The 27,968-nt window shown below is 37.1% G+C and overlaps 1 protein-coding gene across 3 annotated transcripts; it reads left to right on the forward strand.

Moving 5' to 3' along the window:
- The first annotated feature begins 1,085 nt into the window (after nucleotides 1-1,085).
- Nucleotides 1,086-27,601, forward strand: dipk2ab (divergent protein kinase domain 2Ab). Of its 3 annotated transcripts, none has more exons than XM_088613597.1 (4): nucleotides 1,086-1,379; nucleotides 11,616-12,479; nucleotides 21,239-21,542; nucleotides 25,935-27,601. In XM_088613597.1, the coding sequence occupies exons 2-4, from the start codon at nucleotides 11,826-11,828 to the stop codon at nucleotides 26,264-26,266; spliced, it is 1,290 nt and encodes a 429-aa protein (XP_088469723.1). In that variant the 5' UTR covers nucleotides 1,086-1,379; nucleotides 11,616-11,825; the 3' UTR covers nucleotides 26,267-27,601. The 3 variants fall into 3 exon arrangements, with proteins under 3 accessions (XP_088469723.1, XP_088469714.1, XP_088469732.1); XM_088613588.1 differs by lacking the exon at nucleotides 1,086-1,379 and adding an exon at nucleotides 3,539-4,001; XM_088613606.1 differs by lacking the exon at nucleotides 1,086-1,379 and adding an exon at nucleotides 5,169-5,191.
- Nucleotides 27,602-27,968: the final 367 nt, after the last annotated feature.

Raw genomic sequence — 27,968 nt, forward strand, 5'->3', positions numbered from 1 at the left:
TGTTTTTTCATTTACCTAAGTATTTTGTACGAATTTAATTTACTTTTAGTTACAATTTCATGACTACCGCCTAAATAGTGACTAGACAGCTTACTAACAACTTAGATATCCTAATTGAATTGTGTCCTTTTTTGTGTTAGAAAATATTTTTTTAAAGTATTAGGGGTATGACTCGTCCAATCAGTTGCAGAAACGTGACATTTTAATGTATTTATTAACCCTTTAAGAAAGCAATTTTATTTTTTGTTCCAGACTTACATGCCTTTTATTGAAAATCACCTGCAGTACCATGCTTTAATGCAATACAAATACTCATGTTTATTTATGCAGCAGTGGTACTGCTTTATAGCCAGATCTGTACTGGAATGATCAATATCATTCCAGATCAATACTGGAATGGGAGATCACTTAGAAAAATTCAGGTTGCTGCTACAAGTGGTGTTGGTGGACCAGTAGGTGGCGGTTTTTCCTGTAGATCAGAATTACAAAATCAAGTATGATAATAAGGGCCATGAGTTTTGTCCTTTAGATGAGGTATTCTAATTCTGAAGGGTCATTAATGATCCTATAGAACTTTTCAAAAGAGTAGAGGTGTTAAGCATGGTGTCCTCGATAAAGACTGCTCTGGCCTTGTACAGTCGGGCTCTCCTAGTTACCCCTTACTTCAACTGATGAAGCATTGTTGCCTTATAGCACTGGAGATGGGTTTAATTCCAGACCTTGGGTGCTATCTTTCTGGAATTTGTACTGTATATGTTCCCTGTGTTTGCGTGTTGCTTGGGTTTCTCCAGGTGCTCCGGTTTCCTCCCACAGTCCAAAGACAGACTGGTAGAGTATGGCCAGCAAGGCCAGAGTGGTCTTTATCAAGGACGCCAAGCTTAAGTGGCTTCTGGGAAAATTGGCCCTGGTGTGAGTGTGTGTGTTTGCGTCTGTGTTGCTGCTCCTACGATAGACTGGCTTCCCATTCTGCATGTATCCTGCCTTCTGCCCTTTGCTTGTCAGGACAGGCTCAGGTTCCCCTGCAACCCTGAATTGGAAGGAGTAGCTACAAAATGTTTGGATGGCTGATTGCTAAATCTGTTGTTAGTGGTTAGCTTTACCCTGCTGATGATGTGTTGTTGCAATAGCAATCCTACTCAGTACAAGAGGGACCACAGGTTCAGACATTTCATGTCTCTGCTTGGCTGAGGAGCCAATGGTGTGAAGCTGCCATCTGTGGGATTATAACTGAACACCTCTCAGTCAGATTCGCTCTGAAAAGTTTTTGGTGGATAATGGCTACCATGCATAACCCACTTCGGAGGTGGATGAAGAGGGTCTTATTCTATGTGTGAAGTACTTTGGGAGCCTCTGGGTTAATAAGTACTACATAAATACAGGTATTATTATTATTATTTTTAATAATAATGTACAATGTTTTTACTAAGGTGTTGCTGTGTTTTCTTATTTGTATGCTTTTTTGATCATGGAACAATAAAAATAAATTGTAGATAAAATACTGTTAGTAAATCAGTTTAATTTCCAGTTATGACAATTGTATGCTTTTTAAAAATGAGCTCAAATAGTCAGTCAGCTCTAATAGTCAGTTCATGTTGGGTCTCAGGGTGATGACAACTTCAATGTGCCCAAAAAACCCTTTAAGTGAGATGTAAAGCCTGATCAAGTCATTTGTCTATCCATTACTAGAGTGGTCTTGTTTGAGTCAGTGTGACAGCTGATGTTTTTTTAAAACGTGTTAGCTGAGGTGTTTTACTAATTGTTTAAGAAGTGTGGCCTTAAGAATAACTTTGACCAAAAAGTATTTTGGAACAACAATAAAAAAACTGATAGAGCGTCTCACTTTCCCTTGCTTCTGTCCTTTCTTTATAACTTTATCATATAATGTATGTTGTCTATGTTGCTTCTTTAGCTTTAATTTGTCAGGTTGACAAAAAATTATTTTAACAGATTTATTTTTTTGAACACTTAGAAAAGCAAAATAACTTTTTTAGAAGTGTTGCATTTCTCTTACAGATTCATACAAATCCAATATACAGTGAAGTTGGGATATTATTATTATGTAAATGGTGCTTTAAACCCATCCAAGTATTGATAATACTAGGCAAATATCTAATCTTTCCTCAGCCAAAGCATTAATAAGACCTAATGGGTTTCTGAAGCACTACAAGCTATTGTTACAGATTCATACGAATCCAATATACAGTGAAGTTAGGATATTATTATTATTATGTAAATGGTGCTTTACACCCATCCGAGTATTGATAATACTAGGCAAATATCTAATCTTTCCTCAGTCAAAGCATTAATAAGACCTTTTCTGAAACACTGCAATCTATAGTTTTACTTTAGACAGAAAATTATGAGAAGGAAAGTTTATTGGTCCTAATTTCTCTAACATTCTAAAATCAGATTTGCCTCAGGGTGCAATCTGACCAAATATTCATAGGTGACTTTCTAAATTGGGACATTACAATGCACAGTACATTGTTTAGGGGATAGTTTTTTATATAAGACAATAGCATCCATTTTGTTCGATAAGCTGTCCAACTTAGCTCTTAAATGCATGTGATTCTGGTCCAATTTCAGCTTCACACAAGAACACCATACTCCCATAGAATGTATTTGGGGAATGATATCTGATGTTAGCAAAACAAATTCCACTCTTCCCTTTGTCTTGTCTCAGCTCACTAGGTCAAGCTAACTTCTAAATGTCCCTTGGAAGTCTCCCCCAACCTTTTTGGCAAACAGTCCAAAAGAAACTTCCTCTTTCAGAATTCTTCTATACATAGTACAGTATGTGTTGGTTTGCACAATGAATACAAAAGTTTTGCCACTGTTGAATCAGCTATGCAGTGAAATAAGAATACACCACCTATTATTTATGATTAATATGAAGTTTAAAATTAATAATAATTGCTAATATTTGAAAATTAAAAGTGTGTTAATTTACAAGAGTATTCCTAAATAATTCCTCTAACACTCATGCATTACTATATACGGTCGCTCATACAGTGCTGTATGTACGATATGTAAGGACTACCTCAGTTAATATCAAATAAAGTTGTTGATAGCGTTACTTTAAGTCCCTGGTTTCAAGATTCGAAATCTTCATTGCTCAATCAGAAAAGACTCATGATCTCATGAAAGAAAATAAACCGTTGATATACTGTAACTCGCAGGATTGTAAACGTACAGGCACTTATATTGTAATGATAAGGTTATGATATTGTCCAAAACAGTCATTAACCTTCTTTCCATTCCATGCAGGAATATCACAATAGAGTTTCTGGCACCATCAGAATAAGAAACTGCCAATATTTGTGCGTGGGTGGTTAGGGGCACCCGAGGTTCAACGACATTATGGAAAAAATCTTCTTTAGGAGATATTCCACATAGGATTTAACCTTTAAAGAGCTTTTCAGTAGCGATTTACCAACCAATGACCAGCCAATTTTACTGAGGGAGGAGGAGTTGTGCCTTAGCAACGGTAAACCGATCTCCTGGAAACCAGTAACGTAAAGGGGCAAGGAGGGTCGTAAATGCTAATCGTGTACTGTTGGAAAAGTCGGGATAGGATCCATTGTGGTGCTTGTGTGAGTCTGAGTGAGATAGGAGCAGAAACAAGCTATACCGGTAGCAGCAATACGAAATCGGAATAAAGAGGGGAAGCTGCAATGTGCGAAATAAGATCATCTATTAAAAAGGACAAAAGCGACTCATGGTAAACATTAATCAGAGGGAGAGTTAAGAAGCGACCTCAAAACCGTTTATTTCTTTACAAACCAGCTGTTATCTGGAGGGATTTTTGAGTTTGTTTTCGCGAGTAACGCTGGGCATGCATATTATATCTACTTTAGTCCTTTTATTTTCGTCTTAAGTGCTCCAAGGTGTCAAGTCAAAATATTCAGCTGCAGTTTGGAGAATAAGCCTCGCGTTTGAGTGTTGATTTGAAACTACAGTACTTCTATATACAGCAGAGAGTCAAGAAAAGTCGAATGCAGGTTTGTTTTTACTATTTCTTTCATGCACTGATGCTAAGAACAATAATAATTGTGTAAACAGTACAACTTTCGTGCAAAGCAATGGAAAAGTAAAAACGTTTTAAGATATCGGTAAAAAGGCTAGATGTCTTTTGCACTGCACACCTCAGAATTTAGTTGAAACACGATATGCCTTGCTAGCGACCGTGACGAAATCAGAATGAACTGCTCACAGTATTGTTCTTGGGGGCGAAAAGTCTAAAACATATGTTGCAAAGCATGTTTGTTTCAATAAAAAAGACGATGAGTGATGTGGCTAGTTCTGTTCCAACTTCACAAACCCTTTATTAAAGTTCGGTTTTGCGTTGGAACAACGCATCTCGAAAAGGACAAATCCTAGAAAAGGGGGAGAGGATGTTGCATTTGGGACTAGGTTAAAATACAGTAGCGAACATGCTAAGTGAAGTTAAACTAAAGTTGCCGTTCAGAATGATCAAAGCGGTAAATTCTCATCCTCCGCTGTTGGTTAATGCAGATTAGGTTTTGAAACGGAAGATTTTCGCTTTACAAAAAAAAAACGGGGTGCTCACGGAATTTGATATGAAAATGTTTTGTGAATTCACCCGGCAAATGAATGGACTACAGTTTAGTAAGAAGCAGCTTGAACTGGATTTGAATTCTAAAGTAGACTTAAATTTTGTTATTTTCCTGAAAAGTCTTTGGGAGCTTTGCCTATTTAAACCTGCTCTTACACATTTCGGGGTTTCCGAAGCTGAGATAATATTAGTTGATTTTGTTTGAATGGAAAATCGCATATAGCGTGCGGGTATCACAGGCCTGCTGTTTTTTTGGTAATGATTCCTGTCCTTTGATGTAATGATTTACAGCGTGATGGTTTTAGACAAGGGTTTGTATATGCATGTGAAGACTTGAAGTTTTTTCAGCGTGCGTTGTACAGGTTGTTTTTCATCTGCGGGTGATATTGACAGATGGTGTTTTAACCATAACACTGAACGGAACAAACAGTTCTCTGTTTTGGTTTTATTTTGAAAACAATATGTGAGCAGTTTGAAAATAACATCCGCACAGTGTAACAGTTTCAGATTTCGCTCCATGGTTCTGAGAAGCTTAAAATATGAGGTAAGGGTAAGAAAAAAGTCAGCTATGCACTGAATCCAGGAAGGGACCCATGCCAGTAATTCCTCAACAAGGTGACAAATCCTGCCGTCCGCTTTAGGACAGATTTTTGACTCATGTTTGCCAGTTTGTGTTGGAAACTTTGTGGCAGCTTGAGCCAGGCTACAGTTGCAATTAGCACTTCTGCGCCACATCATAAGTTTACTCTGAAAAAGCGCGGGTTTTCCGCAGGGAAATGCACCTTCGCGAACTGTACCGAAGTTCATAGACAATTCAAGTCGTTTCTAAAGAATTGCACTGTGAAATATCGTTCCCTCGTCTCGAATAGGTTATTTGGATCAATTCAAGAACAAGAACTTGACTTTAAATTTAGTGCAGCTCCTACTTGAGTCTTTGTTTTTCCGTAACGCATAGAGGAATACTCGGAGCTCGAGTGCTTTTCTATACAAAACGAAAACATTTCTAATTATAATTATAAAAGAAAATTTATAAGCACAACAGAACAACCCCCCCCCAAGAGTTTCTCTTAATGATCTGGATGGTATTTGTGGTAAAAAATGGGGGCAGATGTCAGAAACAATTCCATCACACTTTTGATTTCTTTTTTTAAAACTTGAGGAGTTTCTTATCTCTGTGTGCTACTGCATATGAACTCGAAGCGATGAATAAAACTGTTCTTTTGTATAGGAACGCCTGGTGAACCTTTTAAAAGGGTAAGAATGAAGCAGAAATTGTTTTTATTTCAGGCTTCATTAAATATCTTCCCATTATTAAAAAAAAATAAAAAGTCTTCTTTGATTTTGAATGTGGTGCATACCATTTTCACCAGACAATCCAAGAATGAATGTTTCTGAAATATTTTTACAAGATGTCACAGAATTGCCTTGTGAAACAGTGCATATTACATTGTCAGAAGAGACAAGATTTACTTAGTGTTACCACTGCAAAGTAGTTCTATACTGTATTCCAATAAATCATTAAGATTCTAATAGAAATGTATGGCATTTTAATTATTTTCCAAGTTAGGAAGTATTGAATTGCTATAATTAGTATTGTTAGAAATAATTTGACAGTTTTAAAAAACATTTCCGGCACTTTGGGTAATTACTGGCAATTACTGAAGGGAAATATTTCTGGCAATAACTGATAAATGGAAAGTAAAGAAAACTTTAGATCACAGGTGTATTTGAACAATTCTTTATATGAAACAAAAAAAAACTGACCAATGTCCTGTCCATTGCCACTTTCAGTAGTGCTGCAAGTCATTTATAGAGTTATTTTATAAAGCATTATCGGAAAAGGTAAGTTAATGGGAATAAGTTAGAGACAGGACTGCCACATTTTAAGTTTGGTTCTTTTAGCTTAGGAATGATCTTTGTGTTTTAAAACCTGTTTCCAGACTTCTCAGTTGTTTCATGTACAATTGTTTATTTCTATCAACTCCTGAACGTCCACAGTTTTGTGCCTAAGCTTGTGAAAGGGAGTGACAGGACAAGAATCAATAAAACTGCATCGAGCAGTGGGTAAAATGAATTTTTAGCTTAATTTTGTACTTCTTAAAAGTTGCATGACTTTAATTTTTAATTTTATCATTGCAGCTGAATCAAATTGTAAGATATTGGGGCAGTGGTTTAATTCGCTCAGCTCCTCCCTTTGTAGATTCAGCTAATGTGCACAGCATAGAGTTAGAAACATTTAATTTCGTAATTAAGGTTTGAATTGACTGATAATCTAGAAGCTGTGTGCTGCTTTTTTTAGTATTTAAATAACATTGTCAATCAGATCCATGTATCTCTATCACAGCAAATGTTTGGAAAATCCTGTGAGATTCTTTAAATTCAAAATACAGTGATAATGTTTTATGCAATGCTTGAATCTGTTTATCCATTTACAGTACTTGGATGTGGTGTGTTTAGAAACGCATATACCGTAGACATCCCTATCAACAATAATTCAAAGCACTGCAGTCAATTTTTGAAAAATGCTGGATGTTTTCAGCTATTCAGCATTTTATTTTTAATATATGGTTTTGCCAATTAGGTATGCTTGTGAGTTACAGGTCTGTTCTTTGTATATGGCTCACAATGTCTGCCATCTACGTTAAGCTTAACAATGCGAAACCCATGTATCTGGTTTAAAATAGCTAAACTTAAAATGTGTACTCTTAATATGAATTGTTTAGAAATAAAACATTTGATAGTGTTTCAATGTACAGATAATTGTGGTGTTAGTTTCTTTATACCTGTAGTGACAAATATGAATGAATCTGACGTTTGTTACATTTTTCTAGCATGCAGACACCAGTGTTGATTCTGAGACCGAGTTAGTCGCAAATAATGTGCATTATTTTACAGTATTGGAAACCTTTGCATCTCATGATGTAGTGCAAGACTTGGAAATATAGTAGTTGATTCTCTACCTACAGTATCTGCCTATCTCCTTGGCATTCATTTAGTTATCTTTTTTTGTTGTTTGTTCTATTCTATGTACTGCTGTTGTGCGTTTTAGGGAAACAGGGCCATTTGCAAGAGAGAGACTGAAATGATGGGTACAGTACATGTATCATCTACACTGAAAACTATCTATTTACTCGAATAAAGGAGCCAAAGTTGTGGCAATACTGGCTTTTTGGCCTTTAATATAAATCTTAGTGTTTTTGACTATTTGCTTTTTATTCGGCATGCTTTACATGTTATCACTGAGTCATTTTTTGTCATTTCCATCTGCTGGTTAAGTCCTACTGTAGTCTGTGTGGCCAGATGTTGATTTGGAAAATGTGTACTTCGAAGAAGCTTTCATGAACTAGTTTTTGCTCTGTTTTGTGGACAATGTGCAAGCATATGGTATGTTAAGCATGTTTAGGAACTGATTTGCACTTGGCAGATTTGCTATGATGAAAATTGATTTGGCTCTTTCTTCAGAAACTGTAATAAACATTAATATAACAGGGACCTTGGAGTTTTGTAAACCTGGGTTTGTCCATGCTGTGAGGTTTGATGAAAGTGAAGTTTACATTGCTTGATGGCCAATGGCGAAACATAAAAAAAAAAAAAAAACAAGACAAAGCCAGGTTATATAAAGAAACAATTTTTAGTTTTGTCTGCTTTTTGATTTGAGATAGTACAATAGTCTAACCAACAGCTGAAATGTTTTTTCTCTGTTCTTCGGTTTTGAATGCATTCATGGTACAGTATGTACAGAGACTGGCAATTTTATGTTTAATGTGCCCCAAGATGACCTTCAAGTTGTTTGAGCATTTCTAGACCTGCATTGTATTGGAGCTCTAGAAATTAAATTATGTATTTGGGCTCCGTATATATAGCGTTATATAAATGAAACTTTTACAGTTATTAAATGTTTTTTTTCACAGGAGGCAAACCTACGCAGTACCTCTATTGTGAATCCCTATTTCCCTATTAACCGCAAAAGAAGCAGATACAAGTGAAACAGCTTTAATTGAAGACTGATAGTCTCTGTAGGGGACTCCTAATGTCTCCTTGTATTTGACCTAGTGAAAGTTCTGTGTTGCACTTAACACCAACTGTCTCCTACAGCAAATGTCTAATAGCAACCCATAGCAATCGTGATTACATTTTTGTAAATGTTCGCATTACCTTTGTAGATAAGTTTAAAAAATACAACTTGTCTTACATGTTCAAGGCATGTGCTATGTTCAGTTGATAGTATGTGTAGACTTGGGGTTAATGTTCTTAATTGGCTTCTGAAGACGCCTAATGTCCTGTTAGACAAGGAAAAGCAGTATAAAATCTGCTGGGAGGTCACTGTATTTTCTGAAATGAAGGTTAGCATATAAATGGAAATGCAGAGCAGTACGAATTTCCATGCTTTTGCTTGGATAGCTGGAATTCTGGATTGCCGCTAGGGACATGGTGTTGTACAGTATGCAAACTAATAGCCAAATAATTCATAACGCTCTCATTCTGATTTACAGTGGGCTGTTCAGCCGGTCACAGCTTGTGCATCTCACCTGAAGTGACTTGAAATATCTGGAAGTATACCTTAAATATATTGCCAATTCAGCTGTCTGTTTTCTGTGCCTGTTGATTGCTTTAAAGTTAACAGGTTTAAAGATTGTGTGCAAACAGTGCCCATCTCAAATGCTAAATACTGCAAGATAAGGTATGGTGCTTGGGGCATTTCAAGCAATCATATTTTCTAATCTCCAGTTCGAGGCTCAACACTAGTGGAAGTGTCTCATTAGTGGTATTCTTTTTGTATTATGAATGTGCCATTACTTAAAAAGATTTGTTCAAAATGCAGAGCTTTATAAAATTTAGAACTGTACATTTATTATAAAAATGTACCACTGTCAGTAGGGAAGGCTTAAGTAATAGGAGGCTTTTCTTAATCCACTTATACGTACATCTTCAGTAAAATCTGAAAAGTATCTGAGCAGTCCATTGTTCAGATATTCTACTGACCTTCAGATGCCTTGACTATTTCACAAATCATTTTCGTGAGTAAAATAGGCTTCTCCTTGAAGATTTCTGAAATAAGGTTGTAATAGGCATGTTGGGCTTCAATTTGTGTGTTGATTCGAATTAGTAGCCAAACGTAAGCTGCTAGGTGTGATGCGCTTTGTGGAAAAGCAAGTAGAAGACCTGGGGGGGATCAAACTTTTTAAACAATCTTTCCAAGCTCATTAAATTCCTTCCTGCAATCTGCACTTTTCAAAGTGCTTAAGGCTTAGATTGCCAGAGAAGCATGCGCGTTAGGACGTGTGATAACGGCAGGTCTCAGTTGGAATGGCAGCTCCTGAAGTCAATAACTCTTGTTTGGTCATGCTTCTTGTTGCCTGTAAGCAGCTTCACTTCTGTTCTGGTGGAAATTAATTAGGCCGTCAACACTGAAATTCCTGCAGAAACACATGTAGACCTGCCTCTGAAGGAAAGATTAGAGATGAACGCACTCGGTTTTCTCATTTGGATCGCTTTGGAAGTGTGAATAATAAAGTAGTGGCGATTTGTCTGGTAATATACGGGATCTTTACTGACTTACCGTTTTTTGCCAACACTGCACATCTGTGCTGTTTTTCACTGTCTCCAGTACCTTGAATGCCTGCCTCACAAAGTTTAAGACAGTGATAGGCAGTGTATTAAAATCACTTATTATTGCCAGGTGCTTCTGGGATCATTTAGGTAGCCTGTTGAAGGCTTCCCCTGCCCTTTCTCTAGTACAGTATCTTAACTGCTGGAATAATTTTTTTGGCAATAAATGTCTGTAAAAAATATCCTTTGCAGCTGTTGGTGTTAACATAGCATTATTCATCTCTGTGATAACACCCTGATCAAAGATCAGTTAGTTCTTTGAACCTTCTGCAGTAACAAAATATAAACGTCTGCATTCATAGTAATTGCTTAGATAGACCTTACTTTGTTCCATGGGTGAGTCGGAACAATCCAGCTAATGTATACGAGATGTCTCCCGCAAAACCTCTAATGAATATTGATGCCATCAACCCAATCTGAGCGTCTATAATGTGGGCATTTTGTGTTGTAAGGGGGTATGGCCATTCTGCAGTTGATAAGGAATGGCTAGTGCACGACTGAGGCTTAACTGGATGTACCTAGAAAAACAAAACCTTTTCTTCATAAAGATAATGTTCAGCAACACCAGTCTCATGTTTTGCACACTAACGGAAGTAGCCAGCAGTTTCAGTACTGTTCCAAAAAGACAGATACGCCAGCCTTTAATATTATGGTACACGAAAAGCTAATATTCAGACCCCAGGCTATTGTCTTCATAAAACATCTGTTTCAGTGTTTTTAAAATTCTTTTAAATGTGAGCTTTCACACCCTGTTTATTTGTTGTATACTGTATTATTTTTCAAAAAAGTAGCATCAAACAAATTTTCATTAGTATGTAGTGCCTACTGTCAAGATTGTTTGATAAAGCCAAGCTGCAGTTTAGTACTGTGCTCTGTCATGTTCCTCTCAATTCTGAGGAAACGAGATTTAATTCCTGATTAGTTTTTGTTGTACCTTTAACACATAGCACAACATTAAATTGCGCGTACAGTATGTATTGTGCATGAATTGTGAATTGGATACTGTTTTAAGGACATGGACTCCAGTACACATACATATTACAAGTTTGGAGATGTCATGAAACTGCTGCTGAAGAGTGTCCAGTAACATAGTCAATGCAGTAATTAAGGTTGTAAGACCTGTAATTCCAGGGGCAGGGTGCATTTTGGGATCTGGTTTCAGCTCACAAACCAGTCTAGTGAGTTTTCTTGAATTACCCAAGAAATGCCATTTGTAAAAAATAATCCCCCAGAAAGCGGATATATAACAAGAGCACACAGCAAAGAACATTTTATAAAGCAAGATGTGCACAGGAAGTGAAACTTGATGTAGCTGTTGGATTTCAGTAAATGTTGAGTTTAAGTTCATTATGCCGTATTAAGTCAGGTTGTAGCATGGTGTTTTTTTGTTTTCTATGGATTTAATATTTTTCTTTTTCTTTTCTTCTAGGCTGCTGTTGAGTTTTCATATGGCGGGCTTGCTAAACGTCTGAAAATATGGGGCACATAGTTCTCGCTGCAATACGACTCCAGCATTGCTTCCTAAATAAAGAGCTGTAGACTATGAACAAGAAGAAATCTGGGCCTGATTAGACATGATGGTGAAGCTCTAAGGCATCATCAGACCTTCCCTTAGTACCATATAGTGTTATGTGAGACCATGCTGCGCCTCCTTTCCCTCAAGTTCGGCCGTCTGTACCGATGCCTGAAGTTCCTGTTCGTCATTGGTTTGTTCGTCATCCTGCTGATGAACACTCACAACTTGTTTGCCTCTTTCCAAAAAAATGAACTCACGGACCGTCGCTTCATCAACCTCAACAAGTGCCCCGCTTGTTTTGGCACAAGTTGGTGCCGCAAGTTCATGAATGGGCAGATCTCGTTTGAGACATGGGGACGATTGAGATTCCTTGACTTTTTCAACGTGAAAAATGTCTATTTTGCACAGTATGGGGAACCAAGGGAGGGGACCAGGAGGATTGTTCTCAAACGCCTGGGGTCCAATCAGGAGCTGGCGGAGATCGACCAGAAAATCTGTAAACGAGCCACAGGTCGACCACGCTGCGACCTGATACAAGCAATGTACAAGACTGAATTTGCTCGCCTAAACGGGGATGTTCGGTTGCTAACTCCGGAGGTTGTAGAGGGGTGGTCAGATCTTGTGCACTGTCCATCTCAAAGACTGCTGGACAGAATAGTAAGGCGGTATGCTGAGACTAAAGATTCAGGGAGTTTTCTGCTTAAGAATTTGAAGGACACTGAACGTATGCAACTGTTGATGACCTTGGCATTCAATCCAGAACCCCTGGTTCTTCAGGTATGTCCTCTGTGTTGTCTTATTTGCTCTGTTTGTTTGACATAAGGCTGTTTACTTTGATCTATGGCCAGTAGTATTCTAAAACCTAATCATAAGATTTGTGCTTGCTTTGCCCTAGATAGTAGAGCAAGTAGAGCAGAATCTATCATTTTTTGTTCTGCAAATAGACCTTCTCCGGAAGAGCACCTGGAAAATAAGGGGTATTTTTTTTCCTTTTGTTTTCTTGTTCATACCATTTTTTAGGGTTTTAAGGCCAGCCAGTAATCCATTCCTGCACAATTATTTATTTCCTGTGTTGACTCTTAAGTGGTGATGTCTCCTTTAAGTGAAGTCATTTTATCTTGCAGCACTGCATATTTAACAATGCATTTATAGCACTTTTAATTATTTAGGCTGTGCATCTGTTAATGGTAGCTAAGAATTTCTGTGTCTCAGCCATGAGATCTGTAGTATGAGAAAAAATAACCACAAGCTCTGAAGGATATGGAGGAGCTTTGTTTATTGGAATGTCTGTATTTCATCTTAAAGGTTAGTCCTTTTCCAGAAAAAAGGAAGTTGTACACCTCCTATTGAAGGAGACTGGGATAGGTTCATGGTGCTTTACAAGATGGAGAAGGGCAAATCGCAGGCTGATTATTGAGTGCCTCTGCACCTTTAGCTGTTTTTTCGGCTTAAAGTGTTTTTTCTGTTTATGACAAGAAACACAGGGATTCATGCCAGGGTATTTAGAATTGCCTTTAGAAACTGAATAAAGGATCGTCTAACTGTGTAATAGCCAGTGGCGTTCTTAGTTATGCCAGTTTTCTTTGCATTTGTTTTTCTTAAATGATCCATTTTTGTGCTGTTCTCAATTTTGAAAGACTAGAGTTCTGCATTGTTTGCACAAGAGGAAAAACCAAATTCTCTCATATGAATGAAAAGTGTTTAAAGGAATAATATTAATCGCAAGCACAGGTTAAAAGGATATAAGACCAAGTGAGGTTGAAGATAAAATTGCAATGGCGGTTGCGTTACTTAATAAAAGGTTTTTTCAGTATTATTAAAGCAAAAGAACAGTAAAGGATGACGTAAAATGGATCCAGGATAGTGACAGGGAAACTTTTAGGTAACAAAAAAGAAATAACTGATATACCAAATTAGTCTTTATCTTGGTGTTTACCAAAGTAGAAGTCAACAACATGTCTCAGACTGAGAAAGGACTAATAAATTATTTTAGTAAAGAAGCAGCAAACGTTCTGCAGCTACTAGAAGCTTGTAAGATGTGAAGATGAATAATTTGCCAAGACCTGATTGTCTTGTTTCCTTAAATACATGCTATTCATAGACCATTATCATAACACTCCCAGCAGCCGCTCAAGACAAAGGTGGTGCTCATGGACTGGAAAATTGCTAATGCAGTGGCCACCTGTAAAAAGGGTGACAAAACTGAGCCAAGTAATGGATTTAATTTTTGTTTTTACTTCTGACTTTTAAAGTTATTGAAATGGAAACAATTGGAATTAAACCAGAGTATCATTATAATGGAAATAAGATCCTAGGGGATAGTGTGTTTAGGTTGGTCTTGCTTTATTTATGAAAAAGGAACAGTAGTAATAAACCATATGGTATGATCATTCATTAATGATTTTCAGAAGGCCTTTGATAGAATGGCTATTAACATTCTCAAATTACAAGCTGTATGCATTCATGGTAATGTGTGCTTGGATTGCAACAAGTCATTGGATAAACAAGTAGACATAAGGGGTGAAGGTCCTGGTTTGGGTGAAGTGGAGCAGGAATCTGCACTAGGACACCTGCTCTTCCTAATCCATTCCAAAGATCTAGGTTCTGGTATAGTTTGTACACTAGACGAGTTTCCCGATCACGCCAAAAGGGAAGTTTTACAAACGCTGTAAAAGTTGCAAAGGAAAATTAAAATGCTTGACAAAATTCAAGACTGGTCAAACCTGCCGGATAACATTTAATGCTGACAAAAGAAGAATATATACTAAACTACAGGTACCGAATGGAAATAAACTGCCCTTAATGAAGCTTTATATGAATATAGGTGTCTTTATTGCTTCCATAGTAACATCTAATTTAGAGAGATGTGCACAATTTTGGTAATCACTCTACAACATATTGCTGTTCTAGAATTAGTCTAACAAAGAGCAACCAGATACATTTTTAGGTTTAAAGGAATGTACTAAAGTACCGTAAAGTCTTTTTAGTGTTCAACAGAGAAGTCTACAATGCGAACTGATTTAAGTACTCAGTCTTCAAAGACGCACATAAAACATAATTGATGGCACATTTTTACACGGAGGGTTGTGGGAGTATGAAACAAGCTACCCAGCTATGGTTTTGAGACTGATACCCTGCCATCTTTCAAGGAAATGCTGGATAAGAGATTGGGCTAAAAAATGTATCTGTACCCTTCTGTACCATCTATTGTATACTACATCAAGTGAAATGTCTGCCATATTACATTTTAAATTACTTATTACTTTACACACAATAGGCATAAATAACATCATGCCATTTACATTTAACCAATTTTCTTGCAAACTAATATTTAATGGTGAGCCAAAAATGCAGCAAGATTGGATTAGTTCAAAACAACTTACATTCACTTGGAGGCCACAATTAGTGGCAACAACTTTTTTTGTATAAGAAACCAGACTCCCTTTGTCAGCTGAAAAAAATTCTTTGTGATATAGTAGGCTTGGCAGACAGTGGGGACTGTGTGCTCAGACGAACTGGAGTACAATTTCCCTGCTTGTAAAGTCATGAGTAGGCTTGGCTGCTTGGCTTTGAGGGGGAAAATATTTTTGCAAAAAAAAATAATGACAGAACAACTGAAGCCTTTTGAAATGTAAATCTCTAAATGCAGTGTATTTTTTTTTAAACCAGATATGCCGAATACTGTTAATGAGCAGTTATTTTAAAGTCTTTACAGGCCTAAATCCCCCATCCCAACCACCACCAAAACATATTCCAAAACTTGAATAAAACTCCTGCCCTGCACAGAAACATTAACAACATTACCCGTTTATTTGACAGGATACCTTAACTGGCAGAAATTCCTCAATTTGAAAGAGCTCCTATAATCGGTGTATGTTGACTGTTACCTTCTTCCTTTTTCAGAGTCTTCAGGCCCATCTGTTCAGTCATGCTGAGAATAGTACATGACATGCTTTTGCGGTTACGTCAGTCAAATGCATTCGTTTTCTACAGACGAAAACAGAACATTTCGGGTCAGCTGTGATGTTCTGCTTTGAAGTTATATTGAGATTAGTATCTCAAAACAAGTAGGTGTATTGGAAAAAAAGCTCTAGGGTCTTAATTTAAGAACTACAAAATCAGGAGTTGTCAAAAACCTAGTTCAGTTTTTCATGTAATATCTTTCTGTGCCCTATATTAAATGTTAAAGTACTGTATGTACTGTAACTGACTAATAGTTCTACTTTTGAAATCGCACAATATACCACAGACTTTCATGAATATCCATATATTCTGAAACAAGCATATTTTTTTTACAGGCACGTACATGTTCAGTTTTAGAAAACTGAATTTGGTGCAGTCAGAAGGGAATTTTAATCATTTTTAGAAAACTCGAAATCCACTGAAAAATTAAATGTAACACATATGGTTCTTCATGTTGATTAATCCTTTTTTTCCATTTCTGAATTAACTCTAACCATTAAGGTGGTTGATTTATCCTCATGACTGCTATCACAATAGCATGTATTAACTAAATCAGTGGACAAATACTGATAAATGACAAAAAAAAGGCTTTCTTGCTATCAGTCTTGAGATTTTTAGTAATCAAAATAACTTCACTAAGTTTAACATCAGCACTTAGGCCTTTTTTACCATTACATGCTAACCACTTGCACACCTGTGGCAGGTAGATATCGGTACATCGGAGCACTTGTTTTTTTAGCAGTAGATCTTGTCGCTGAGCTGTTTAGATGTATGCTTACTAGCAGTCAGTGGTGACACTATAAATTGGATTGGTTTAATTTTGACTGTAAGTATATAATGTGAGTTAGGCTTCATATATACAGCACTACGCCAGTGGTTCTAACACTCATCCTGGGAGATTCTTGTACCATCTGTTTTTTTGTTCCAGCTGAGCTCTTAATCACAGGCTGTTTGATTTCAATTGTCTATCTAAGGTATATTTTTAAACTTGCTTACAGCTCTTAAAAAGTTGAATGGAATTTATAATTGGTCCCCATCCTGTACCAATTTGAGTCTCATAACTTGTTCAGATATGTTGCCAGGAAAACACTCACTGTGGTTTTCTGATGCATTGTCATTCCCACCTGCTATTATAATCCAAATGCCTATTAAGAGCTGTTCAGACAGAAATAAGAGAGCAAACTTATTTAATAAAGTGGCTGAGGAGAAATTGGATAAAGGTCTGTATGTGGAACAATGTACTTGTGGCAAGGTATTTTTGATACCAGGGACAGAGTGTAAAAACAGTTAAGCAGAAGTCTAAGTGATCCACTTGCTAGTTTTCTTGCTAAAAACATCAGCCAGCAAAGGTGAAACACGAGATGTATGTGAAATGGTTTGTGCACTGTAGCTTAATGTCCCCAAATGCTTAAAGGCGTTTTATTATTCTAGAGAGGTTTTTGATTTCGGACTAAAGCCAGTTGATGTGAGATGGGGAAATATCTGAGACCGTTTTCCAGCTGCTTAAAAACTTTGGTTTGTCTCCCTGGATGATGGTGTAGAGAAAACTGATTGCCTGCTGCCTGGTGGTCCCAGGGACTTCTCTTTGAATAGATTCTACTGCCTGTGAACCAACCTACTCTGCATTTAGATGCTAGCTGTTTGGTTAGATTAACAACGAGTAACTTCTAAGGAGTTTTCTGTTTGGGTGTTCTTTTGCATCTTTTGATATTTACAACCAGCCATGTGTTGGTCAGTGTGATAATTACTTAATCTCAGAGCCTGAAGACACCTGTCTACCCCACCCCATCTCCCCCCAAGAGACATACTTTACCACTTATTTCCTAATTAAAGGGTTTGTAAACATATTGAAGGTTGAGGTCAAAAACCAGATGGAGGCTTGCGGAGCTGCAGCAAAGGGAGATAAAAGAATGTCTTAATGACAGATTTTTTTTCCCTCCCCTTCTTGGTTGCAGACCTTATACAGGAGTGTCATTTATCCTTAACAGCTTACCTGGCACAACAAATACTGACTGAATATAATTTGCACAGAGCATTACAGTTTGCAGTTAAGAGGCTTACACTTTCTGGTTTATTCTTTAACATTGTGAACGTGATGATTTAGGAATACTGGGTACAGCTTAATCTTAGTTTTCTTGTTTTTGAACAAGTCTTGAAAAAGATCTTTCAGAAATTGCGTCCAGGTCTTCTGTGCACTTCTGTCCTTCAACACTTCTCTTGCTCTCTGCAAGCATGATTCAGTCCTTTTGCAACAGTGTGCATGTTTTCCTAAATGTGTATGCTTTCTTTGTACTCTGAAGTGTAGCAGAGTTGCAGGCAAGTGCACGTTTTTGTGTTCGCCAGACAAGCCCAGGCAGCGTGTAGTGAGTGGAGCGTGCCAGCAAGTGGGTTTTGAGAAGTTTCCACTGGGGCACTCCATTCGTTCTGGGCTGGTTGTGGTTACATTTTTAGTAGGTAAGAAAACGCCACAGTAAAGGTGGCTATTATACCCCCCATAAATGGAAGGTCAAGCCAGTAAATTCAAGTCCGGGTAAGAGATTTTAAAAAATGGTTATTTTGCACAAGTGGAGCAGCTGTAGAAGAGACGATTTCTTCCTGTAGGGATGTGTGGCGAGAAACCTGGGATGTTAAATGAATGTTTGGTGTGCAAGACCAAATAAAAATTCTTTCTGGAATATATATAGCATATTTATGTATAGCGGTTTTTATCCCGAAGCAGATTACATGTAATTAATGTAATAAATTATATATATGTTACTAAATATATAGCCTATATTTTTATTCCTCTCCAAAGTTCAGGACCTGCCAGTGTTCCACCCATATCTAGTAACAATACCTTTTCATTTCTACAGTATCGGATGCCCCTATGAGGGAGTCAGGACAACACATGCTTTTGTTGTTCTCTAGCCTAGTCTCAAGTAGTTTTTCATCATCACTTTTGCACTGTTTTTTGGAGGTTCATTGTTTTACAGCAGCTTACTTGTGTTTGTATAGATTATTTTGGATCCAATAATTACTGAATACATGCACAAAAATGTGCGCTGAATGGTAATTGTGAGTTATCCAGGAAGTTCAATCATTTTATTTGCTATTTCCCACCATTTTTTCCACTTAGGGGGAAACAAAAGCTACGTTCACATTCAGACCTGTAATTGTTGAAAGCTGTATGTAGTCTGGCCTTCTTTAAAGCCATGTGCTTTTAATAAAACCTTTTCTTCTCAGTGTATTTCACCTAAATGTCACAGCATGTGAAGCTATTACACTCAAGGACATCATGAAAAAGAGGCTCAAGGGGTGTTTGTCTGTGGTTTGGAGAACTTTTCAAATGATTACTAAAAGTTTAAGGTTTCATTTAGAAATCTTTTACTGTAAGAGGTTGCGATAGACTTCAAGGAGGGAAGGGAAATAACATTCTCAATGCAGCTTTAATGGGTAGGTAGGATTTGGTACAGGAGTAGTAGAGAAATAGACCAAGCCTATTGCAAGAAATTTGCACCAGAAAATCAGAATCTTTAGATGGGAAACTTCATTTAAGGGTTTCTTTGTAATTCTCAGGCTAAATCCAATATATGAACCTGACAGTCTTAGGCACCATTTTCATAAATTGATTAAAATTATTCTCGATTTGCTATGTGTCTCCCCAGAATAAAGGCTTCTTCTGCAATGGAAGATTTAAGTTCTGCCATTGAGCTCATTTTTTATTGATTGCTGTTTATGACAGACAGGAAATATTGATGTAGCCTGTGTGGCGCTGCAAGATGTTCTCCTGATTGAGATTTTGAATTCCAGGAAATTACTTGGATAATTGAGCCTAGTACAGTTCATGCAGTTATTTACATTTTGGACATGGATCACACCTTTGAGATGCAAGATCTCAGTTCAAAAGACTTCTTGTGAAGACAGTTGATGTACAGTATACATCCGATTGTGCTTGCTGTGTATAATACCATTTAATCTACCACATGCCTTCTCTCACAAATAATCTAAAGTTGTTTTCCGGTTTCAGCTTGCATAAAATGAAAAAACCCAATAATAGTATGTCAGCTTCCTGGTTGTGTGCCTCCAGTACATTTTCAGGAGTTGCGTTTTGCTGGGTTTCTTTTAATTGCCAGTTGAATCTTGCTTGTTGTCCCTGAGGTATGCTTTGCGTCTCTTTTAACAGGAGACCTCGGATAAACAGTGAATTAATATCTTTCAAAGATCAGGCAAAGTTTCAGGGTCAGTGGTTAACTTCATGTTCAGAATTTTCAGAATACCTAAGAGAATGAGCTTCATGTTGCTCTTGTAGGAGCGTGAATGTCGGCAGAAAGTTCTGTACAACTGTGCCTGAACCTGACACTCCACTGAAGAAGGAAAGAAATAAACTGACTTTACTGGATAACAGCTGTTACCGGTTGATGAGTGAGAGAAAAAGAATTGCATGTTTTTAATTTTTTGAGGCTCCTTATGACATTTTAATGAAAGCAGCCATTAATATTTAAGGCCACTCATGAAATTAAAGCATGCCCAACATTGAGTTTGATTTCTATAAGCTCTAAAAGAATATTATAAAGACTTGGTTGATGAAAAGTAACACCTTTTCATTTTTTTGGCTTGTGCTTTTATTTAAAACAACTTTCATTTGCATCCCTTTATACAACTGGCTATTTTACTGGAGCAGTTCCGTTGAATAACCTTGGTTAAATGTGCAAAGATGGTACCTTACCTGAGATTTGAACCTGCCACCTTCCAGTGGTGTGTGTCCAGAACACGAATTACTTCTACTCATTCCCTGCACTGAACTGCTGCATGTGTCTCAGGAAGGGCTGGAGTCTTATTTCCACAATCGGATGGCTCAGGTGTAAAGAAATTCAACAATATCATCATTAGAGAAATGGGATAGTATAGCTTTAAATTTTAAGGTAGGATGTTTCTGTTTTTTTATAAAGTTTTTGCTTTCATCTTTAATTGGTTTGGTTTCACAACAACTTGGTATTAAAGCGTGAAAAAGCAATGAAGTGAAAGCTCTGGAGGCACTCTGGAATGCGTTGAATTAAACTAATTCAGGTTACTTTGGAGTAAGCTTGTTAATATCGAGCGAGAACGTTTGTGTGCTTATTTATATTGCGTTGTGGGGTATCTGAAAGATCTAACTTTAAAGGTATTTGTCACTCACTACTGGTGTTATTTCTTTGTTGCCAATGCCCCCATAATGTTTACAGGAGTAATAAAAATTCCTTCTTTTTAAAAGCATTTTTATTTTAAAACTTTTTATGGTATTACTCATAGAGCTCACTGTGCTGTATTTTACAAACCAAATGTTTAAAATAAATTTATCCAGGACATTCCAGTAAAGCCTTCCTCTTAATTACTTGATGTGTCACTTGATTTTGTGTGTGCTTTAAACCTGATTATATATTCAGTTTTTTTCTTAAACCTTGTAGGCTTCATGTAGTGTCTTTTGTATTGTATATAAATGAAGCCCTTGTTTATGCAGCAGAAAGGCTGGGATTTGTGTAAGACTCATGTCGGATGTTTGTGCTTTCTGCATACATGCTAATTTTAAATTGGCAATGAATTATTTTTTTCCACAGAGTTTCCCTTCAGATGAGGGCTGGCCTTTTGCAAAGTACCTTGGAGCATGTGGGAGAATGGTGGCAGTGAACTATGTGGGAGAAGAGCTCTGGAGCTTCTACAATGCCCCCTGGGAAAAACGGGTAGACCTGGCCACACAGCTGATGGAAATTGCAGAACAGCTCACAAATAACGATTTTGACTTTGCACTCTATCTCCTTGATGTGAGCTTCGACAACTTTGCAGTTGGACCCAGAGATGGGAAAGTCATTGTTGTGGATGCCGAGAATGTTTTAGTAGCGGATAAAAGATTAATAAAACAAAGTAAGTTCTCAGGTTATTTTTATACTTGTAGATACTTTGTCACAGCTGCCTTTTGGTGCCTCTCTGAGATAGCTGAGTTAAACGTTTCCTTATTTAACATAAAACTATAACTTTAAGGATGAGTCCTCTTCGTGTAGACTATTATGCCAGAAGAGATTCTGCTAGTACTGGGACATCATACTCTAAAATGTCCATTTAGAAATACTTTGGGCTTGGATCTCACACAAAAATAATTGGCAGTATTCTCTGGTCTCAAATTATTTTTTTGTCTTTCCTTGATTGATAAGTGTAACGTTTCCTTTACATAAGGGGGTTGGGGGTATATAATTACATGTAATGGAATGAGCGAGGCGAAATGCCAATCTGTTAGGAATATATTCGGGAAAAGCACACACCAAGCCTCTCAAATTGGTACATTTTCTTCTTACTGCAGTGCAGTGAAATATTGGTGCTGGGACTGTCACACATCACGTTATTAGGATGTAAATGTTATTAGTTTAATACTAATTTAAAGTATAGTAATAGTAAATGTTATTTGTATATAACCGGCATTATTTTTGGCGTTTTGGGCAGACTTAGATCTAAGTTAGGCATTTATTTCATAGATGCCAGCCTTATTAATAATGCCAACAACAGAAAGGAGAGCCAGTCTGAAATCATTAAATACCTAGGCAGTGTATCATGAAATGGCTCTCTACCCAACACATCAATTGAAGAAATTAGCGAGTTACTTTACAAGTCTGAGTGACTATGAAAGGGTTTGGTGTACCAGGCAAAATATCATCTTGTGCCAACGTCTAGTATGCCTGGCAGGGGTTGCCTGCCAATTAAGGATGGTTAAACATTCCAAAACTGAGAGGTTGCAGACAGCATATGGAAGGAATTACATGGTTCCGTTTTTAATTTGAGTTTAATATTGTAGTGTCTGAGTATTCATATTTATAGATATTGTCTTTAAAAACTGAAGTACAGTAACTTAACTCTTCTTTTGTCATTTGTTGTTGTAGCTTGCTTAATGTATAGCTCTAAATTAATTCACGGCACTGTGTTTTATGTAATATGTGCTAACAAAACACGATCGTGCCGTCTGTGCTTTGATATGGTCATATTTTGATGTATTTTGTAACCACCATTCTGTACAATACATTAATAGAAATCGAATGCATAATTTAGCTGCCAGTATTTTATGTATTCATTTCACTATAGTACACAATTGTATACACCAGCCCCCTAAATTAAAGGTAAATCTACTGTATTTAACAGTCTAGGGAACAAATATTATTTATCAGTATTGCTAACTGTTTTTTAAGACTGCTTTTATTCCCAGAATTTATACCCAGTGTGTTTTGGACATTGCCTTGGGTATGATGTCTGCAGTTTTTTTGTACATTATAGGAAGGCATCTTTTCATTCTCAGGAGCCTCCACTGTGAGGACAGGTTGAAGATCTTGGCAGTGTAGCATTGTGGCGGTGTTATGGATTGTGCGATTATTACAAAGGGTCATATTGCGTTATGAACTCCTGTTCAGTTTTTGTTTTTGTTTCATTCCAGAGTTCCCCTTTTAAGTATCGAAGAAAAATACACTGATTTAACAAATCGCAAGAGGCTTTCCGTTATTGAGCACTGTGTTCTGCTGTCCAAAATCATTAGAATTACAAATATTCACATATTGGCCAAAGTACAAGGTTTGTAATCCTGACAGCAGATGGACATTATGTATCTCACATGTGCAGAGGCTGCTGTTCCAGTGAGTAGCACATGTGGGCTTTCCTCAAGATGTGCTCTACTGACAAAATTGGCAGCATTATCGTTTAAAGTTCACTTGAAAGAAGACTATGACAAAGTAAAAAAAAAAAAAGATTTGAATATCTTTGTAGTAGTAATGCAGTTATTGTTTGAGAACTTCTGTTGCAAATGCTGTCCATTTAAGGTTTTAAGCACAAAATGAAAGAGTTACAAAATGACACCGTAGAACAGCTATATAAATGTTTGCATTTTATTTATGGGAAATGCTATGAATGTTTAATTTAAAATGTTAAGTATTTAAAGTATTTCATGCTGCACATGAAATTGCCCCAGATCAAAATCTGACTTTGTTTTTTATCTCGGTGTGCAAGGGTTTGAGATGTTTATTACATTCCATTGGAAATACAAAAAAGACCTAAACATTGTGATTTTCTTTGTTTAGTGGTTCTCATAACGGAGTAGTAAACTGGAAATTTAAGGTTGTCTTGTTGCGGTGTAATGAAAGCTATTTTCGAATGACTTAGGAGGGTTTCTCAGGAGATTTGGGTAAGTCTTTTGAGTCAAACAAATTAAAGCCATGTGAAGAGCATACAAATTCATTGAAGTCCTTTTCATTTACTTTAAGGGATGTTTGTATATCTCTGGGATTCAACTAAAGTATGTCTCTTAAATTAATTCTGTAACCCAGTATGTTTTGCTTGACTGGTTTAAATACATAAAAGCCTACATTTCCTTAGCTAGTAAATTTGAACTCTGACTAGAGTAAGTAGTTTGGTGTTTAGGCTCTATGGGTGGTCTTTCACGAATGCACAGGAATACGTCCTGTGGAAAGTTGTGCCTTTTTCAAGTCCAACCTTTATTAATGCTAAGAAAAGTGTTATATGTGGGTTTTTAGCATTTAACCTGTTAAGTTGTATGTATACAGTAGAACGTCTTGTTCTTTGAGGTTTGTTGAACTAGACCATAGAGACTTTTTTTGTATTCCATGCCTCTTTAAAAAACTTTTTTGCACTCATACAGAAAATTCTAGAATGTATTTTAAAAATGTGATTTACAAGATGGTTTGAAAACCGCAAATGAAACTCAAGGCGTTTTTGCAAATTTATGTTTTGGGGAAGATGGGAGCAGTTGCGGACCTCTGCGGCATTCATTAACAGCTCACGGTGTACAAGAAAGCAGCTGAGTTGGTATTTTTGGCAGCTGTTGCATTTTCTGAAGGCAACCGTCATCAGATTTTTATGGCTAGAGTAGGAAGGAAGACAATTGTGGTATTCTGTTGACACGGCACTGTCAATTTCAGGATATGAATTGCTTGTGAGAGTGTGGTTGCAGTAAAAGATTAATTGGATTCACCCCTGCAACTTTGACAAAATGTTTAGAAATCTGTCTCCATCAGTGCTCTTCGTTGCTATTGATTGACTTGAAACAAGACAGCATGGCTGCACGGTGTCTGCGGAAAAGCAAGACAAATTGTGATTTTGTCCAGATTGAAATGGAGGATTGCTATAGGACAACATGTGATGGGAGATTTTTATTGATTTTTGTGTTACTTTAAACCGTTTGGAGTTATTTAAATTGAATTCCTTCTAAGTTCAGAACTGTATGCAAGCCTTTCTGCCCCATTTCCTCCAAAATTTACAACTGCGAAAAGGGTTTTTTAAAGCATAGCAATGGAGCAATTTATTTGATTATACTAGTGCCATGTAAAATACTGTAAACGGCCATCCCTTCTATTGATTATTTCTAATATGGGTACTCTCTGGTTTTTGTAAATCCGCTTTGGTGTAAAAAGTGGGGCATGTAGCTCAGCCTTATTCGGTAATGCCTCATATGTGTGTCTTCTCTCACTTGTGCGGTGTCTGGAAAAATTACCGCAGTGTGTTCACAGTGTTGCCCCATTAGTTGTGGCTTAAAGTCGGTCTTCTAATGTGAATGATGTTGACGATGTGATAAAGTGCCACATGAGTACTCTGCGAGGGTACAGTTTTATTATTAGAGTACTGGACGGTATGCTACAATAAGATTGTAATAGTGATCTTGTATTACAGTTCAATGATATGTTGTAAATGATAATATACCATATAAGAGTGCATATGGGTACACATGCAGGTATGATAACTGGCAGTTTAAGCTCTTTGTGTACTAACTTGCTCCGGCCTCTTAATAATGTTTGTCTTTTATGTATTCAGTTTTGTCACTTTGACCTAAAGTGTCCCGTTTTGTAGCTTATTGAATGGTGGTATTTACAAAGTCAGTTGCTATGAATTGTGTGAAAGTAACACATCCTTCACCACTGTTGCATGGTTGTGTGAGGTTCAGGGTCATAGACATGCTTTCAGGCTTAATGAATCCTATCCTTAGCTTCTCAGTCACATTAAGAGAATGACCACCAATGAATGTTATGGCGTGGTCATGAAATATAGGTTTGAATTTTTTTTGTTTGTAACCCAACACTCGCACAAATACTGTTCGTCATGCCTACAACTGGAAGAATCTTTGTATTTTGTAGGGAGGTGCTGATTTTCCAAATTACTCAAACATGCAGGTCTGGAAGTAAGTGTATATATACAGATTTTTACAAACACTTGCCTATGCTGTATTATGTGCTTATGGTCCATAACTTTTATTTCTGTCTCTCCCTACAGATAAACCAGAAAACTGGGATGTTTGGTATGAGAGTAAATTCGAGGACTGTGACAAAGAGGCCTGTCTTTCTTTCTCAAAGGACATTCTCTGCTCGCGCGTCACAGTGGACCACAACTACTATGCCATCTGCCAAAACCTACTTTCTAAGCATGCCATGTGGCGTGGCACCACTGGGGGACTGCTTCATGACCCTCCAGCAGAAATAGCCAAAGATGGACGACTCGAAGCCCTGTTGGACGAGTGTGCCAACCCCAAAAAACGCTACGGGCGATTTCAGGCAGCTAAAGAACTACACGATTACCTTGCGCAACTTGGCAATAAAGCGAGGTAGTGAATGGAGCTGTTGGGCTTTGTGGAGGCTCTGTTTTGAGTTGTCTTTTTTTTTGTGGTTCTAAACTGGGCAGCATTGCACAGTCTTTTCCCCCCTCATAAGTCAGCTGTTTTTTTTTCAGTTTCTTCTTTTGTTGTTGTTATAAGAATTGAGTTTTTGTATTTAAAGGATGACTATTATGAAGTGATTAAAGTTTGCACTTATCCTGAGTGTTTGCATTTTTTTTAACTGGAGGGTGAGTGGAAGTTCAGTGTACAGCTGGATAAAATGCTGAAGGCTTTATAAATGCCACGCATATTAGAGGGAAGTCACAGTTATTATAGTGCTCAATTTTGAATTTGATTCCTCTTATAGGCGTATCTTAGCTGGTGGTCCCTTTTTCTGGTGGGCTACTCTAGATAAAACACTCATTTCTTTTAATCTCCACTGGTTTCGTCTGTAGAACTTATTGAACCTTTTGTATTTTTTTGTATCTGTGTGTAAAATGAGTTTACATTACTGTCTGTGTGGCCTAGATGGATTCTACTGGTAAATCCTCTGGCATTTGACACCTCTGGGTTATTTAAACAGTCCTCCCAATACTTGAGACAAGGATAATTGTGTGTCGTGTCACTTGACCTTTCCACCTATGGATGGCTGGAAGTGGTTTTTATTCAATATTGTACAGTAGATCTGTGTTTACTTCTAGTGTCCTGGAATGTGGCAATCAAAAAATATGTTGGCGACAGAGAGCATTTGAAAAATTGTACATAAGGGGGATGAAATGCTTACGGGACTGTGAATTCCCATGTATCACAACATTTGTGCATATACCAAAGATTCTGGTTATATGTATCATAGATCCCAGTCTTGCTTAAAAATGCCTTTTTATTTTGTGCTCCCTAATGACTCAAGTGTAACTTATGTAGGAAACGGGGTATGAGCATGTAGTGAAGAAATTCATCAGTACAAGAAACTCCTTGTGCTTTACCTATTAATATTTGATTCAGATGGTTTCACTTGTATGTACTGACTGAAAGCCAGAGGAAGTGAATATGATGAATTTAAATGGTGCGTTTCTATTGCAGTTGACCTGCACTAGGCTTTAATTAGCTTTGATAAATGGCTGGCATTATACAGCTTTCCTCTGGTCCAATAAGTAGTAACCCAAGACTGTTGTCTTAAAAGGGAATTTATACCTGACCACTTTTTTTAATGGGTCTAGCAACATTTGTTATTTTGCTCCTTTTATTTAAAACAAAAAGTATGTATCGATAAATATGTTTATGATTTTCTTCGGGTAGCAAACAGTTTAAGAAGTTACAGAGGTTTGGAAATAAAGGTTGTGGATTTTCACAGGTGTTCTAGCATGATTTATTTCACCTTCCTACTCTTTTCTTGTTGGACCAGTAATTTACAACTCTATTTTTTGATGGATGTTCCATCATCCAGTTTATACTTTATAAATAAGCAAACTTATTTTGTTGCTACTGTAAATTCCTGTGTGTATTGGATGTAAGTAAAGCGGAAATAATTGTTTGCTTAATGGCTTAAATACACTAAACACTGTCATGTAAAATGGCATTGGAGGTAAAACCATTCCCCTTCTAAAATAATGGATTTACTTTTTTTTAATACAGGGGGAAAAAAATGCTGTTTATATGGAAAAGCAATAAAGCACATTTTTAAGTAACCGTTTAGTATAAGTGCAGTTTGCTTAGTT

The sequence above is a fragment of the Lepisosteus platostomus genome, chromosome 2 (genome assembly GCF_059453375.1).
Source record: "Lepisosteus platostomus isolate fLepPlt1 chromosome 2, fLepPlt1.hap1, whole genome shotgun sequence".
NCBI lineage: Eukaryota > Metazoa > Chordata > Actinopteri > Semionotiformes > Lepisosteidae > Lepisosteus > Lepisosteus platostomus.

What these genes read in the sequence shown, in the direction of transcription:
- dipk2ab (XM_088613597.1), top strand. Translation starts at nt 11,826, where the DNA reads ATGCTGCGCCTCCTTTCCCTCAAGTTCGGCCGTCTGTACCGATGCCTG. An exon ending in CAGAACCCCTGGTTCTTCAG is followed by an intron (nt 12,480 to 21,238) that starts GTATGTCCTCTG and finishes TTTTTTCCACAG; the next exon opens with AGTTTCCCTTCAGATGAGGG. An exon ending in TAAAAGATTAATAAAACAAA is followed by an intron (nt 21,543 to 25,934) that starts GTAAGTTCTCAG and finishes CTCTCCCTACAG; the next exon opens with ATAAACCAGAAAACTGGGAT.